The following is an 18,469-nucleotide window of genomic DNA, read 5'->3' as shown; positions in this document are numbered from 1 at the left end:
AAAAAGGACACAAAAAAATGACAGGCCTTACAGGAGGCTCCAGTCGGACCCACCGTTCATGCCGCCGTTGTAGAGCCCCCGGTGGTGCGGGGACATCTCCTCGCCCGTCCCCGTGCCTCCTCCCGTTGACGCTGTCCGCTTCTGCAGCGCGTCCCTCCCGGGACTCCCGAACTTGGCGCTGTGCTCCGGACTGACCCCGTACTGGTGCCGGCCCGTCTCGGGGCTGCCGGACAGCGATATCGCCCGTCCCTTCTGCAGGTGTTCGGGCGTCCCCGTCACCACCATGCCCCCCTTGCCGTCGCACACGCTGCTCAGGCTGCCGCCCCGGTGCTTCTTAAAGAGCTCGGGGCTGCCGGGCATCACCTGCCCGGACAGGTGCGCGTGCGGGTGGGTGTGGGCGTGGTGGCTGTGGGAGTGGGAGTGGGAGTGGGAGTGGGGGTGGGGGTGCTTGGTGTACTGCTCGGGGCTCCCGCGGGGCACGCCCTTGACCACGTGCTGCTTCTCGGGGCTGATGCCCCGCAAGAGCTTGTGTTCGTTCCCTGACAGCGAGCCGCACCTGGGCCGGCACACCTGCGGCAAGGTGTGGGCCGTGTACTCCGGACTGGTGCTCCTCCGTCGACCCATATGTTGGCCACCATCACCCCCACCACCCCCAACGGTGCTCGGGTCCTCCCCGCCCGGCGCTGCCCCGGGCCGGGACTTGTGCTGGTGGTGGTCCGGGCTTCCCGTGTTACCCATGCCGGGCCCGCCCGGGCCAGCCAGCAGCTGCTGCTTGTGGTGCAGGTGGTCGGGGCTGTCGGTGCTGCCCCCGCTGGAGGTGCTGCTACCATCCCCCACGTCCCTCAGCAGCCCGGGGCCTGGCACCGGCATGTGCAACAGGCTGCTCTGGCTGTCAATGGAGGTCCGACACCCGGCCACCCCCGTACCCCCTCCCAGCCCAACACCACCACCACCTCCTCCCTCCCCACCCATCAACCCTCCGCCAAGCCCAACACCTCCTCCGACTCCACCGCCGCCACCTCCTCCTCCGCCGACGCCGCCTCCTCCCTTCTCGTCGTCCAGCATGAGGCACAGCTCGCGCAGCTCCATGTTCTCCTTGATGACCTCCTCCTGCCGCTGCTCCAGCTCCCGCAGCTTCTGCAGGTAGAGCGTGACCTCCTTGCGCATGATGCCGGCGCTGTAGCGGCCCAGGCGCTGCCACTCGCGCGACACCTTCTTGCCCTTCTGCCGGTCGTCGTCCAGGAAGCAGCACAGGTCGCGCAGCTCCTGGTTGTCCTCCTGCAGCTTCTGGTTGATGTCCTTCGCACAACAAAACAGGAAACAGGGAGTGAACAAGTGTAAGACGAGTCAAGTTCAACTCATATTCTTGAGTCAACTTATATTCTTCTTCAGTATATTGCACTGTATATTACATTCAAATACCTACATAAACAGTCGGCTGTCTGTCAGTCTATCTATCTATCTATCTACAGTATCTATCTACAGTATCTATCTATCTATCTATCTATCTATCTATCTATCTATCTATCTATCTATCTATCTATCTGCTATCTTCCAGCAGCCTCTGGTTGATGCCCTTCAGAAGCAGGAAGTGGTCATGGGAGACGAATATCAGTCAAATACACACAGACAGGAGCCTACCTTAGCATGCATCTAACATGTGATGAAGTTATTCTGTAATAAAAATCAGTCTGTCTGCATGTGTCTATCTGCAGTATCTGTGTGTCTGTCTCTACAGACTGCCTGCCTGTCAGTCTGTGTAATAGATCTATTCTGTCTACCAGACAGACATGCTGCCTGCCTGCCTGTGAGGTCAGCTAACAGAGCGTAGAGTGTAACGTTATAAAAACCCCTCCCGAAGCCTCATAGTATTGGTAGCACTGAACTAGCGAACTGGTCCTTCAACTCAGCGGTACAAAACTGTGCCTCCCATGCAAGAACAGGAGTGTTGACTAGGAGGTGGTGGGTTCGAGCCCCAAGTGGCAGGCTGTGCAGGAACACCTCAGTTACACCTGCGTCTGTCTGTCTGTCTGTCTGTCTGTCTGACTCCATGAAATCCTTGTCTCCTTTAAGACCAGCAAGGGACTAGATAAGATCCAAATGACACCTGACATATTTTTGGTCAAGAGAGTGTTGATGTGGTTGATTTTAGGCCTATTGTTTTCACATTGTAATGCATGGTTTGGCCGATTTATATCTACTTATTTATTTATTCACTCATTTTCATTTGATTTCATGTGTGAACACTTCACAGTGCAATACAGTTTGCGTGTATTTCCCTGGCAGTGCACCCATCCTAAATCTTTCATCTCTAAATGCAACAAGTGCAATTTTATTTTATTTGAACAGCAATTTGTAAAGGAGTGGCACCATAATGTGGATGCCAATGCAGCAGTCCGTAGGAAACACCGTGATAAATACTTAAGTCAGTGTACCCCAATAAATAAAATAAAAATCCATAACTGTATACATGGGCAATGTGCCGGTCAATGAATGGGTTAACGTTACCTTTCATAATCGATATTCACCTGCAGTAGGCGGTGAACGCACTGAAAGGCGAGGCTGCATGGATCCCTTCAAGGTATAGCACTATGATTAGTAGCCTACAACTACCGCAATACGCGTCCATATGGCAGGCTACAGTATGTGTTTCAACATAGCCTACATTCATATGTTAGAATTTTAGACCACCAAGGTGTGTTGCGTGTCCTCGCATGATCTGGGTGCGTCTTACCTTCAACCCGCGAATCTCGTTGAGATGCTGCTGGAGCCTGCGGTTCACCTCTCGGATGAGGTTCCCGTGGTCCAGAATGGCACTCATTTTGTCGGCTTCGGCTCTCCTCAATCGGCGAATTAAGTCATCTTTCGTCCACTTCATTAAATCCTCGTCCGACAGTTTGGAAAGGTCCTCCGATTGACTTTCCGCGTTCCTGGCCATTGCCGCTTGGTGCTGAGACTGCGTCGGTTTCTCCATCCGCTAACCTACAAACTTCCTCTTGACACCTGGAAAAGTGCAGCGGCAGGGTAGACGGAAAACTGCCCAGCCCTCTCGCCTGCACTCAGCCAATATACCCTCTACTCGGTGACCGGCGAAAATCTACGTTGGCTACAGCATGATCAGTTTTTCCGCACTATCCATTCTACCTCCAAACAAATCCACACGAACTAACCCCTGTGCTATGAGAGTTGCCCTAATTCAGCACCTTTTCCAAATGGGTTAGCAGCCCGTCTCCGGGAGAGCCACTCGCCGACTTCAGCACTGCAGGTGAGCATGCCTCCCCATGCCGTGGACACTGCGTACGGATGCGGTGCAGCAGCTCCTCCGTGCACGCATGGAGAGACGCAGAGGACTAGCTGCTGAGGCACCGGCGCTCTTAAACGGAAAGGGCAACGGAGCGATTCGGCTGAGTGGCTGACTCGTGCGCTCTCTCTCTCTCTCTCTCTCTCTCTCTCTCTCTCTCTCTCTCTCTCTCTCTCTCTCTCTCTCTCTCACACACACACACACACACACACACACACACACACACACACACACACACACACACACACACACACACACACACACACACACACACACACACACACACACACACACACACACACACACACACACACAAATTATTTGGGATCAAGGGAATGAATTGTTGCAAGGTGGCGACATCTGCTGTTGAACTACAGTAAATTCGGTGCGAACCAATCTTGCATTCATAGAGAAGTCTGCAGTACTGAACAAAGTCATCACACACGCTCTTAAAACGCGAAGTCATTTATTTTTGTAATCCATAACCAGGGCTCCAGACAGGTTTTTCCGTGCCCGGGACAAAACCATCGGAAAGACCCCCACCCCCAACCCATTACATTCAATGTAATGGAGACCCAATTCTGCCCCCCCCACTGAGCTAGACACATCTAAGTTACTGCATATTCTCAATCTCAACCGTGGTGATGGCACACTGTCACACACCCTTAACTCATGCCATTATTGTTCAGGTCCAAAATGCAGCTGCTTCCGACTAAAAAGGCTGCACAAGCGCATGCACACACACACACACACACACACACACACACACACACACACACACACACACACACACACACACACACACACACACACACACGATTCCTTTTTCTCATGAATGCCGGAATCAAATTTTTTTTCTCACAATGAATGCACAAATGGTAGGCTGAAGTCGTAAAAAGATTGTGAAAGATTGTGAATATGTTACTTTAACAAGTGTGCTTTTTCAACTCTCTTCTTCATCCTGATCCTTCACTGCCTTCATTTTACAGAAGCACAGAGGAGGCACAAAGTCATACAACGTCTGCAGCAGCAATTTTATTTCAGAATCAAATTCTGTGCATGAAAGATAGAGAAAGACACCATGGCTTAATAGTCATTGTCATTTATGTGTCTGACATTTGTTTCAAGACCTTGAAAAAGAGCAAAATAAAGGAAATGTCTTGTAGTGCAGTGAACCTACTCGATAGGAATCATGGAGGAGAGGCATGCAAACACAACAGGAGGGGCGAAGAAGGAGTTTTTAAAAAGGATAACAATCACAGTGTGAATGTAACTCTTCAGCCAACACTTCAGCGCAGGGAGAAAAAAATAGCTGCGACTACACTTCCTTCTTACTAAAGACTACTCACACCCTGACTACCACCTGTTGCCCTCTGGCAGGTGGTAGGTCCAGTCGGGCAGCTTCTTTCTCAAATACTCACGTCTGACCCCCATGAATATGATTTGGTACATCCCATATGGGACTTCATTACGCTTTTGGGGGGTAAAGAAAAAAATGATCTATAATTAACATCAGGTGTCTTGTTACTTATTATTTTTCAACGTTTACTATGAACAACCAAATACAATGGGTTGTAGAACACCCTTTCAATGGACTGTACCACCAGCAGACGTTTGTAGTTCGCATACCTCTAGCCAAAACATCGGCAGCAGACAGCACTGATGTACTGTTTCTTTTGCATGTTGAAATTATGTGTTTGAGCTGCAAGCAATGGGTGTCGACTCACAGCCACCAACCACAGTCAGAAACCTGTTATATCGCATTGTTGCATATACATATGGCATCAGTCCAGTGGTTTGTTGATTAAGGCTATTCAGCATTACGTTTATTACTAACTGTTGCTTCGTTGCCTGGTTTGGTATCTTTCCTGGGGGCTCGGTAGTAATTTCAGCACCATGGCCAGCAACCTTGCCCAATATGCTATTTTGCCATTTGCTTTTAACTTGTGCTCCTCGAGAGCAGTGGTCCAGTAACCCCGTAAAGCACTTTTATGATCACTTCGCCGCGCGGACAGAGGTTCTCCTGCGAGAAACCCACGATCACAAGAAGCCCGTTCTCCGAAGATGTATGAATACACAGGGTACTAAATTCTAATATCTGATAGCGCACTAATGAAAATAAAATAAATAACTCAGCTAGACCATGGCAAAGTTATTGCTGTCAGACTTTGCACGTTATTAATGCAGCTGAGGCTTTGCTTTCCAGGAGGGCATGAAAGGGTGGAACAACACTACCATCCCTCACCCTGGTTTTGTGGAAATAGATAGACTGTCAGACATTGTTTCTGTTTTTTCTTTGTAGTTCTCGTTTTTTTTTATTAATTATTATTTTGTTTGTTTCTGACTGCCATCAGACAGCTCGTGGTGATGACTTGTATATTGCAGAGAAGGTATCCAGGAAGGGTAGGGGGTGTCGTAGCCTCCTCTTTATACTGTGTGCAGTGGTGTGGTGTCATACACATGGTTTCTGTTTGTCCACAGAGCTGCCAGTTGTCATATGGACTTGGCTTGTGCATAGTGGAGTGGGAAGCAGGCAATGGCGGAACAATATCCTACAGGGCCCCAGGGCAAGGCACCAATTGCCCCCCCCATACAAGGTGCCAAAGTCACATAGGGCTCCCACCACCAGTATGGGAGGGCCTCGGGCCCTAGGGCAAATGCCCTGCTCTCCCTCCCCATAGCTCCTGCCCTGGAGGCAGGCAGGAGTGGGTGCGGCGCCTCCCCTTTTTTGTGGGAGTCAACTGTTCTGCATAGTTTCAGGTGGCTGGTCGCCTATGGCAAGTAGGGTGCAGGCCTGGGGCCCAAGGCTACAGCAATATCTAGCCTGTGGTTGGGGTCACTTGGCTGCAGCCGTATCTAGCTTGGGATTGGGGCCCCTATTTAGCCTGTGATGGGGGCCCCTAGGCTGCAGCTATAGCTAGCCTGTGGTGGGGGCCCCAAGGCTGCAGCCATATCTAGTCTCTGGGGACCCTAGGCTGCAGCCATATCTAGACTGTTGTGGCCTGTGGTGGGGGCCCCTAGGCTGCAGCCATATCTGTCCTGTGGTGGGGCCCCCTAGGCTGCAGCCAAATCTAGCCTGTGGTGTGAGCCCCTAGGCTGCAGCCATATCTAGACTGTTGTGGCCTGTGGTGGGGGCCCCTAGGCTGCAGCCATATCTGTTCTGTGGTGGGGCCCCCTAGGCTGCAGCCAAATCTAGCGTGTGGTGGGGGGGCCCTACACTGCAGCCATATCTAGCCTTTGGTGGGGGCCCCTAGGCTGCAGCTATATCTAGCCTGTGGTGGGGGCCCCTAGGCTGCAGCCATATCTAGCCTTTGGTGGGGGCCCCTAGGCTGCAGCTATATCTAGCCTTTGGTGGGGGCCCCTAGGCAGCATCCATATAGGCTGTGGTGGGGGCCCCCTAGGCTGCAGCCATATCTAGCCTGTGGTGGGTCCCCCTTAGGCTGCAGCAATATCTAACCTGTGATGCCCCCCTAGGCTGCAGCCATGTCTAGCCTGTGGTGGGGGCCCCTAGGCTGCAGCCATATCTAGCCTGTGGTGGGGGCCCCTAGGCTGCAGCCATATCTAGCCTGTGGTGGGGGGGCCCTAGGCAGCATCCATATAGGCTGTGGTGGGGCCCCCCTAGGCTGCAGCCATATCTAGCCTGTGGTGGGGGCCCCTAGGCTGCAGCCATATCTGTCCTGTGGTGGGGCCCCCTAGGCTGCAGCCAAATCTAGCGTGTGGTGGGCCCCCGTATGCTGCAGCCATATCTAGGCTTTGGTGGGGGCCCCTAGGCAGCATTCATATCTAGCCTGTGCCCCCCCCCAGGCTACAGCCATATCTAGCCTCTGGGGCCCTAGGCTGCAGCCATATCTAGCCTTTGGTGGGGGCCTCTAGGCAGCATCCATATCTAGGCTGTGGTGGGGCCCCCCTAGGCTGCCACCCTAGGCTGCAGCCATATCTAGGCTTTGGTGGGGGCCCCTAGGCAGCAGCCACATCTAGCCTGTGGTGGGGCCGTGAGGGCCCCTTCTGCAGCCACATCTAGCCTGTGGTGGGGGGCCCTGCTGCAGCCACATCTAGCCTGTGGTGGGGCCGTGAGGGCCCCTTCTGCAGCCATATCTAGCCTGTGGTTGGGACCAGGACCATGCAGGCACTTAGCTGCCTTCAAGGTAGCCTTAATTAAATGCAGGACCAAATAGGACCTTATTTGACTTCAAGGTAGCCTTAATAACAAGCAGGACCATGCAGGACCTTAGCTGCCTTCAAGGTAGCCTAAACTACATGCAGGACCATGCAGGACCTTAACTGCCTTCAATGTATCCGAAATTACACAAAGGATCATGCAGGACCTTAGCTGCCTTCAAGGTATCCACAATTACACAGAGGACCATGCAGGACCTTAGCTTCCTTCAAGGTAGTCTTAATTACATGCAAGGCCATGCAGGACCTTAGCTGCCTTCAATGTATCCACTATTACACACAGGAGCATGCAGGCTGTAGCCATATTCAGACTGTGCATTAATCCAGTTGCAGGCGAAGGGGATGGCACCTTTTTCCTCATCCACCATACAGTACTGTATCTGCATCATATAGCGGAGGTATTGTTGTCATATGGCCTCAGTGCAGTCCACCTCGTCTGTCCCGTGGTGCAAGGGAAGGGCGGGGACGCAGAGCCATTGCCCACTTTCTCCTCCACCTCCTCCATCACCTCCTGCACCAGTTCCCAGACCTCCAGCATCATCCTCCTCCTCCTCCTCCACAACCTCCTCCACCAGCTCCCACATGTACAGCATGTCGCGGCGGCCACTCCAGGTCCAGCCGTAGGTGCTGCAGGTCTCGAGGAAGGTGGGGAAGCGCAGGACGTCCGGGTAGCGGATCAGCAGTGTTGCCCACGTGTGCAGCGCCTCCCAACGCTTTGAGGCCATCAGGGTCCACAGGCACTCACTCAGCCCCAGCCCCGCGCCAGTCTGCACAGCAGAGGAGAGGAGAGGAGAGGTGAGGAGAGGAAAGAGGAGAGGAGGGATGGAGAGAGGACAGAAGAGATGGAGAGAGGAGAGGAAATGGAAGAGGAGAGGAGAGGAGAGGAGAGGAGAGGTGAGGAGAGGAGAGGAGAGGAGAGGAGAGGAGAGGAGAGGAGAGGAGAGGAGAGGAGAGGAGAGGAGAGATGAGGAGAGGAGAGGAGAGGAGAGGTGAGGAGAGGAAAGAGGAGAGGAAAGGAGAGGAGAGGGGAAGAGAGGAGAGGAGGGATGGAGAGAGGAGAGATGAGATGGAGAGAGGAGAGGCAACATATTTACGTTACCTACACATTTACGCATATACACATTGTCACACACACATAAAAGCTAATATCATCTCAAAATATGCAGAGGTACATGGCAGGCTATCGTAGCTTCTTACTGCAGATGGACCCGTCGACGGGCTTATTCACTCTATCATGAAAACTGACAACACTCAACTACATCATTGCTATGGCAATTCGGTGAGGTTTAAAGTAACCGATTAACATAGTCATTACCACTTTGATGACAATGAGGTTACAACAGAGGCTCTGCGGTAAGGGGTTAAGTGTTTCTAGTTAATTGAAGCCAATTGGAGCCAATTTGGATTGGAGCCAATTTTTGGTCCCCTAGGGGAAATTCTTTCTCTGCACTTTATCCCATTTGGACTAGTGAATCACCTTGAAGTACACACACTAGTCCGTAGCAGTGGGCTGCCTGCTGAGCGGCGCCCGGGGAGCAGCAAAGACTAGTTTTAGGCTAATGGCGCGGAGGTTGACCCAAAGTGCTTTACACGTACGTGACACATATTTTTTTTTTTTTAAACTCACATAGAACAATTCAAACCCTTACAATAAAAAATATTAAATATAAAAAATGAGCATGAAAAGCAATTAACACTTTTTAAAAATGGCTATGATGAGTGTGTTTGTGTGTGTGCGTGCATGCCTGTGTGTGTGTGTGTGTGTGTGTGTGTGTGTGTGTGTGTGTGTGTGTGTGTGTGTGTGTGTGTGTGTGGGTGTGTGTGTGGGCACGCATGTGTGTGTGTGTTACCTGTCTGATGTAACGTTGCATCTCAAGGGTCTTTGTGAACTTGATGTGGTGCATCTTGGGAGAGCTGAGGGACCTGGTGCGGGGCCAGTAGTTCTCCTTCAGGGATGGCTTAATGGAGTACATGGGCTGTCATTGTTCCCTTGCACTGGACATCAAGAAGAGAGGGACAGGACATTATATGAAGAGCTTCATTGCAAAACGACATTTTGGGAAATTGACATTTTTGTATTGGGCATTGCATTGCAATAGAGTATGGGCTGTCATTGTTCCCTTGCACTGAACATTAAGAAGAGATAAGAAGTTTAAAGCCTGCACATCAAAAAAAAAACTTTTGAAGTGTATTAAATAAATAATTGGATACTCCTTGGTGAAATCAGCGTTACTCGCACTAGCAAGGCTAGAACACGTCACCTAGAGAACAGGCTTGTACGAAATTCCAAATGGAAAGAATTTCAATTCAAAATAATGCCATAATACGAACAATAGGTGGTGCCATTACCTTGAATTTCTTTGAATTTAATCTACACCACCCATTCAAAGTACATACAACACCACCACCTAGTGTTTGTATTATGGCATTACTTTGAATTGAAATTCTTTCCATTCGGAATTTCGTACGAGCCTGCTAGAGAAACACCTGCATCATGCACTTAAAGTTACTTCACACGCCACACAGTACGAAAGTCAGGGTTGTCAATGTTTCAGAGTTAATGTAATAGATCACACTGCGGAGACTAGTCAAATTCCAACATGGAGTCAAAAGTCAGGAGATGGCCAGATTAATTTCAATTAATGGACAGATTAATCTTCGAGAACCAATACATTTCATTGGACCAGCCCAATGCCCCTTAGGAGAAGCATCCAATGGGCTCCGATGAGTCATTCTTACCGTCGTAGACAATAAAAAAAAAATATATATATATCTTTTTTTTTTCATTATTATTTCAGACCCTGGGAGGGCCCGAAACACACGAGGGCCATCCGGGATTTGCCCGGTACGCCAGATAGCCAGTCCAGCCCTGCTCATTGGTAAAATAAATATATTATTATTATTATTATTATTATTACTATATTATTATATATTATTATATTATTATTTGAACTTTAAAGCACTGAACTTGAGGGCTATTACAAGCACTCAAGAAGGGCGACCGTCCTCCGTTTCTCCCACGAGAAAGAGCAGCAGGAGCTAGAACAACAAATTATTTCATCAGAATTCCATCACGAGTCAACATGTGAGTCATCATTTGATCCGACAAAAGTGCAACCCCCCGAAGCTCGGTGGATAATTCGAACACTTCACACACACACACACACACACACACACACACACACACACACACACACACACACACACACACACACACACACACACAGTAGAAAGTCATCCATCCACCCATACGTACATACACCAATCTCCATCAACCTCTCTCTCTCTCACACACACACACACACACACACACACACACACACACACACACACACACACACACACACACATAAAAGCCGGGTTCTCTCATACATCTCATAGCATCATACATCCACATCTTGTATTGTAGAAAACAAAACCCAAATTTGAGATCATACCGGTAATAGTAATGAATGTGAGATGTAATGAAAATGAAAAAAACAAAACAAAAAAAACATGCATGACCAAGTTCACTGTGTTAGCTCCCCATCACATACATGCACACACTTGCACACACAGAAGCAAATAAAAACATATGTCCTGTACACACACTCTCACTCTGCCCAACCACTCTCACACACTCCCTCATAATAACGACTTCCATTGGCTCACACCCTCTCAAACAGACTCTCAGTAAATTGTCCACACACATGGCAAGCTCCAGAGCAGCATTGGCATAAGAGATTGGTGGTAGATTCCAGGTAGGCCTACCGTGAACAAAGCAGACATCACCTGACACAACCAATGTGTTAGGTTAAGATTGTGATTGAAATGTTATTGTAAATGGGTCATTCTACGATTTGGCTGCATGGATTTTATTTGCCAATTCCACAAACTATTAACTGCATCCAATGATGTTTTGGACATTAGCACACATTTACCTTTCATATAATACAGAAAGTGTAGACATGGCATTATTTCCCTGAGCAAGAATGAATATTTAATACTGGTTTTGGGCGTTTTCATGCCGTCCTGTTTTCCAAATGTCAGATTCAGTCTTTATATTATCATGTAAAGAAACTTGTTTTTCCCATGACGATTGCAAATGTTGATTCACAGTAATCACAATATGACAAAACTGTCAGAAAGACCACTGTGCTTTCCATTATACATGAAATTTGCCATTTTGTGTGTGTCTACGAAAACTATGTTAACCGTGTCACGGTCTGAAACCCCCTCCATAAATCAGTAATGGTTTGGTCTTAGGCCATACGAATAACATCACGTGATGTCATAACCTCTTTGGCAGGATATGGGAAGACTTTTTGGTAAGTTTTGAGCTCCATCCTTCCATAATTTAATCCATTCTTTTTCATGTTCTCATAGCGGGAAAATTGCCTGTCAACTGTGTTATCAACATATTCATAAGAATCTGAATTAGAAATCACATGTAGAAAAACACAGATAAAGCATACAAATACATGTATGGATTGATTAAGGTGTTGTGGTGGAACTTCTGAGGTCCTCAGTTAGCACAACACCATAAAAATGGCTGAAATGTCATGCCGTGTTACCGTCAATGGTAGGCATCAGCTATGACAGTTGAGGAGGAGTATGTTTTTGCCAATTTATCACCATATTGACAGACAAACAAACAAAATAATTTGTGTTCTAGGGAGATGGGTGTGTCTGTTATGTTTTTTCTCCTAAAAAAGTGTCGACTTTTTCTCCTGCACTGTTGACCGTAACAGAGTTGAGTAACACGGTTGACTGTTTTGAAAGTGTTTTTGTGTCATTGATCCCTTATGTATTGGAAAAATCCTATGAACAGACACTAGGGATTATCTCTGGAGAGGGAAGTCTTGTGTAAGGACGGTGACTAAATTCAAATCAGACGTTACAGGGATTTATAATGAAAAATGTGTCAGTCTGTATCTAGCCTGAGTATCATCCTCCGTAGTGACCGCGCTGGCTCAATACTTTCGCTTGCTGACCACGGAGTCTGACCCTGCAGCCACACCCGGCAGTTGGAATTCTTGGGTTGCAGTTACGTCAGAATGCCCCTTCACTGGAGCGCGCGAATTTGAAATGGTGGACAACCCTGGCTTGGAGCCATTGAAACCCATTCAAAAGTACATTTTTTCGATGTTCGACAGAATATTTTTAATTAGACCTTACACACACCATGGGTCTGTACCAATCCGAAGGTAGCCTTCTTTAAGTGCGGGGTTACTTTTCTAAAGATAGCGTTTTGTTTCCATGGAAACGGACGCTGTTTATGTGTTACTCACAATGATACAGTAACTCATATATGGTGGACAGGAAGCTCCTTGACAACGTAAACATGGAAATGAGCGACTACTGCAAGCGGTTGGACCCGGCATGTAGGGAGAGATACTTGGCGATTGTGAATTGAGGCATTTTGGAAGGGGAAAACACAGTGTTGACCACCGTTTAAGGTTCGCACATCACGCATAAACTGCGTCCGTTTCCAAGGAAACAAAACGCTATCTTTAGAAAAGTAACCCCGCACTTAAAGTAGGTTACCTTCGGATTGGTAGATGCTAGGAAAATACCGTTTTCAGGTATGGAAAGCTGGGGTTCTCAGCTTTTAAACAAGACCCATGGTGTGTCTTAAGGTCTAATTAAAAATAAAAAATAATCGAAAAAAATGTACTTTTGAATGGGTTTCAATGGCTCCAAGCCAGGGTTGTCCACCAGCAGCTGTAGATCGCCACCAGGGGCAGCACTATGACGTCAACTGCAACCCAAGAATTCAGATATTCGTTCAGTATCTGAATAGCCAATAGGCTCGCTGATAGTCTAAGCCCCTCCCCAAGCCCTCTTACATATTCAACTGAAATACAACAACTTGATGATGGCGATGTGATGTATGTAACCAGGACATTTGATAGTGCTTGGTGTAAACTGGGACATTGCCGTCCGCCAAGACCTTTGACGGGCTTTCGGCACTGACACTGCGCAGCTCTTGGGCAGTCACACTGGGCGTTTCTTTCTGTTCACTTTAATGGTTTTAGTTGACAGTTAATAGGCTCGTTTGCAACCACGCAGCAAAAGATTTGATCAAAACGTGATTTGCTTGGTCATAAAAAGGAGGGGATAACTGCGTCGCAATCAAGCTGGACACATCAGGACGACGAGATTTCAACAGCGGCAAAGAAGGTGGATCTACAGGTCTGTGGGTGGATCTACCTTTTTTGACAGCGGGTGTACCAGGGCGCCCTCTTGTGGAATTAAATCATCATGGCACTAATTCCATGACGTGCTTACCAATGTCGGCACATGCTTGTGAAATCCGAGACTCTCTGCCTCTCGGACAGAAATCGGATGGTCTTGAGGTAGAGACACAGGTTACTACTCGGTGAATCATGGTACAACTCTTAGTTAAATTTGTGATGATTTGGCTTCACTTCCATGTTATAATTCAGTTAATTAGTGCTCACTTTAGGCTATTCATTTTGTGTTTTGGGACCAAAGTCGTCATTCAGATAGGACCGTTTTAAAATTAGGCCTACTTAACAGCGCCAACCCATGCTGCGAGGATTGAACCCAGGTGTTCAATATGTAGCTTTACCATGGCGCGCCAACCACAAAGGCCACTCTGTTTCGTGCACTTTCATACATAAAAGACAACATAAGTCTCTCGCACCTGGTCTGTTTCCACATCAACCATCAGCAACTAAAGCCTCCCCGTGTTTCGGTGCAGTTTCGAACCGGGGACCTCTTGAATGGAAGTCAGGCGCGCAACCACTACTCTAACCGTCGAGTAGGCGGCCCGCGGAATAATACTGGTTTTGTAACCTACGACATACACTCCTAACGTGGCGAAGATGGAGCATCTGACGACAGGGTGGTTTGTTTCTTTTTTTTTCTGTTGTAAGTGGGTTGTGCGACCATACATATGGATGATACCACTCTGAGTATGCTGCATTTGAGCATGAAATACTTTTCAGCATGTAGAAAGTAAGTGCATTCGATTTCGCATCAACGCATGTATGCGCATTTAGACAGCAATGCACCCTGGATGGAAAATGCTGCATGACGGTTAGATTTCCTGTCAAACTTCGAAATTTCGTCGACATTGCGTTGACGAGGTGACATGTCACATGGTGTAAAACTATCGCGGGATGAATGCGGCTGCAGTCAGATCTTGCAACCTCTGCAGTTGCTTATCCCCTTCAACGCTCGTCGGCGGACTGCCTCCAAGGTCACGCGCCCATGAACTGGTTGGTCAACAAATATGGGTCTTGTCTCACACCTCTACACAAGTTTGCGCAGGTCCCCACTTCAGCTCCTCCTCACTGCCTGTCCCCCCACTCCTCACACGTGGTGTGTTAGTAGAGCAAACCGGTGCGAGCTCATCGTCTCGTTCATATTTGTGGCCGACTGCAAATGCGCTGTATTTAATAACACCCACATCGTGACAACAAGTTCTCGCTCACATGGTTCCGTCAACGTTGGTCGTCAGCAACAAAGTCGTATGGGGCTAATGAAGCACGTTCAACTACACACACATAAATCACATGACCTATGAACACCAATCACGGCAGATTCCTCACATCATGGAGGAGGTCTTCTGCCCAGCGCAGTTGGTTTCAGCTACTGCGTGGCAGCTTGACAAAACTTTTGTTCCCGCGATGGTTCAACGCCATGTGACACGACTGCCACGCAGAGGTCACTCCCTTCAACTGCATCGTGAACGGCAAATTCTAACCAGGATGCTTCACGCGGACACACTGAGCATGCTCGCTGCCTAGCAAATTTTCAACCTCGCAGGAAAGACGCTGTCATGAACGCCCTTAATATCTTCATAACAAGGTTGGAACAAGCGCAGCCCCATTTCAGTGTTACTTTTTTTTGCTGTCACACTCGACGCATATACACAAACACCAGAGCCATCTAATAACAGAGTTGCGCAAACCGGGGACCAGGAAGTCGGTTGGTGATGTGATTCGCGTAGATTAAAATGTTTCTTAACAGTAAACTTCTGTTCGTTGGAAACTAACACAGAACCATCACATACCAAACAAAGATTAAGTACAAACAAATTACATGACCTTTACCACATTTTCTGTGTTATACCGCCACCTCCTGGAACTAAGTAACTTCTAATAGAACTAAAGTCAATGGGGATTTCCATGTTAACTCTCCGTGAGGCTCCATGAGAGCCGCCATTGCTGTGGAAAGATTGGTCCATAGAGGTCTATGGGAGTGGCGTAACTCTGTTATTAGATGGCTCTGACAGACACAAACTGGGAAGGAGAGAGGGTGGGGGCTGCTCCGTGGGCTGTGCATTTGGCGCATATTAAACAACGCAACTAGTAGTTTCCCAATAAAATTTGAATCATAATGCCGTGGATCCAATACTATAATATCATATAATATTGTCCTTAAGTCTGAGCGATGCATTGATTATTTGTTTAGGGTACGTTTTCTGCCAGCTAAATGCAAGGGGGAAGGGGGCTATATTAGCAAACAAGACGATTGCACAGTTAGCCTGCTAATTTTAAATATGATCACCTGGAGTCCGCTTGAGGTTTTTGCTTCGGGAAAGTGAAAAAATGAGGTCCTAATTAATCTTCAGATGGTGTCGGACCCTGACGGTGCCATAGGCACACGTTGTATGTCTCCCTGAAATCGTAGGTTTTTGACGGACCTCGACAAGTTCTACACTCCTTAGTTACCGTTGCTGAGCTCGGATTGGTTGGCGGCCGTTTGTGGGAGGGGTTTTGCGAAAGGCTAATTCCCTCATTAAGTGAGATAATTTCCAACTGCCGGGGGTGGCTGCAGGGTCAGACCAAAGAAACTCAAGAGAAAGAACAATCTCTTAGCGGGGAATGCATTGGCCACGGTGTAGTACGGGGGCGTTGCCTGAGGACACGAGTGGATGGAAAATTAACTCCCTTGCGCATGGTCATTGGTCAGTGGGTGCGATGGATGCCATTTTCGTACTCCCTTGCACATGGTCAGTGGGGCGACACCATGATGGATAATTTGTGGCCAAGTAACGGCAGCTGTTGGTCAGCAGTAATTGCTGGGGGTAATTAAGGACAGCTGACAGACATTCACGCTGTCCTATGACCTGTTCCACAGTGAATAACATTTCCGTACTCCCCTCGCCATCATTTCCTACTACGCTGGTATGACGTGAGTAAGCCCTCTTGTCTCAAGCCTCTTTGGTCAGACTCCGTGGTCAGCAAGCGAAAGTATTGAGCCAGCGCGGTCACTACGGAGGATGATACTCAGGCTAGTCTGTATGACAGTGAATCATAAAATCCTACTTATGAAGCTCAACAATCACATTTTCTATATCAGTTGCACAGATTAATGACAATATTATTGTTAAGGGACATTTCAAACGTATGTTGTTTCAACTCTGTAGTAGTTTTATATATGTTTGAAATGACATAGTATGTGTCCATAACACTGTTGACAAAATAATTAAGCAAATTTTTGCTTTAATTAGAGTATTTATCAAATGATTTAAGATTAAGCTTGGCAATTTGTTTGTTTGGAAACTTAAATATATACACTATGTAAACATCTAGGTCATTTATTTGAAAAAAATACTGATAATTGTCCTTTTGCGTTTGCCAAAAGTGCCCTGGAAACGTAGAATGACCCAAATGTTCATTTTAATCACTTAAATTAGTGAGGCCACCGCTCATCTCTCTGCCTGATGAAGGTCTAAGGACCGAAAGCTTGCAAGTCTAGTAAAGCTTCTTTGCACAAAAATAGGCCTGAAGTGTGCGGATTGTCTCCTTTTTGTACAGAAATCGCTTAAATTTAAAATCTAAATAAAATAAATAGTACAATAATGTAGGCCTATGAATAATAAATGAATGACTATGAAATACAATAAGGGAGTAGGTTAAAATCAAATTACAGTGTATATACAGTAATTTCAGTATAGAGTAGCCACTCTGCTTATTTTTGATCTACTGAGTTTTTCTGCCCTTATCTGTGGTGTCCAGATGATTCTGTCTGATGGTAGATGGGGGTCCACAGAGGGCCTGTCTCCAGTGATGAAGGCAAATAAATACTACCAGTCAAAAGTTTTAGAACACCCTAATTTTCCCAGTAATGTATTGCAATTCAAGTTAGACATCCATTGCATTGAATTGGTAGACCTATAAAAGTATAGGATGGCAACTAGCAGAGCTGGTTGGTAGAACATTAGTAAACTTCCCTTCCGAAGCAGATATAGGGCCTTTAGCTCAGTGGTACCTGTGGTGCCTCCCGTGTAGAACTGGAATATGAAGGTTGCAAGTTTGAGCCTGCATGTGCAAGATCACCTCGGTTACACAAAAGTCAGAAAAATGCTAAGAAACAGCCAGATCTGAAAAAAGGTTTGATCACACATGAAATTGGTTAAACTGAACTGAAGAGTGAAACCCAACCAACAAACCTTTTCATAATTTATTACATAGGGATATGCATTGCTCTGTTTAAAGCCTTCTGTAGGCTATACACCTATGTATACTGCCCATTTATGGTGTAGGTATAAGAAAAGCAGCTACCAGAAGTTGACAGTAGCATATAATGACTCTATGAGATTGTTGATGAAGTTACCAAGATGGTCCAGTGCTAGCTACCTCTTTGTACACTCCAATGTGCCTGGGTGTGATGCACTATTGAGAAACGTATGTATAAATTCATGTGCAGACTGGACTGCTCTCAAAACAGCATTATTGAAACCCTTGTGAGTCCAGGAAAGAGCTCTGTGAGGTTCTCCTCCAAGCTCAGACGACACTGAAGAGACTGCCTTTATGTCTGATGGGTGTGTAGGCCTATCCATCTTTTATTTTATTTTATTATTATTTTCTCCTATGTTTCTTTTCTTAACTTCTCTTGCTATGTAATTTTATACTGTTGTTTATCTTGATATGAACCATGCATATGTGTCTGATATAAATAAAGAATTGAATTGAATTGATTGTGTTTTAATATACATGTCTTTATGGAGAATGCATGGGGCCATTGGGAAGCTCA

At 47.3% G+C, this 18,469-nt stretch overlaps 1 protein-coding gene across 1 annotated transcript; it reads right to left on the bottom strand.

Annotated features, from left to right (window-relative positions):
* Window positions 1–27: 27 nt before the first annotated feature.
* ccdc85a (coiled-coil domain containing 85A) lies at window positions 28–2,974 on the bottom strand. Its single transcript, XM_063191586.1, has 4 exons — window positions 2,735–2,974; window positions 1,020–1,299; window positions 428–929; window positions 28–361 (listed from the first exon to the last, which is right to left on the bottom strand). Exons 1-4 carry the CDS (start codon window positions 2,972–2,974, stop codon window positions 28–30), a joined length of 1,356 nt encoding a protein of 451 aa, XP_063047656.1.
* Between the last annotated feature and the right edge of the window lie 15,495 nt (window positions 2,975–18,469).

The sequence above is a fragment of the Engraulis encrasicolus genome, chromosome 24 (assembly GCF_034702125.1).
Source record: "Engraulis encrasicolus isolate BLACKSEA-1 chromosome 24, IST_EnEncr_1.0, whole genome shotgun sequence".
NCBI lineage: Eukaryota > Metazoa > Chordata > Actinopteri > Clupeiformes > Engraulidae > Engraulis > Engraulis encrasicolus.
This window is presented reverse-complemented; position numbering and strand designations above follow the sequence as displayed.

Excerpts from the sequence above, each read along its gene's own strand:
- ccdc85a (XM_063191586.1), bottom strand. The coding sequence starts at position 2,974 with ATGGAGAAACCGACGCAGTCTCAGCACCAAGCGGCAATGGCCAGGAAC. Across the intron at positions 930-1,019 it reads CGGCGTCGGCGGAGGAGGAG|GGGGTACGGGGGTGGCCGGG; the intron begins GTGGCGGCGGTG and ends TTGGGCTGGGAG. Across the intron at positions 362-427 it reads CACCCCCACCCCCACTCCCA|GATGCCCGGCAGCCCCGAGC; the intron begins CTCCCACTCCCA and ends GTCCGGGCAGGT.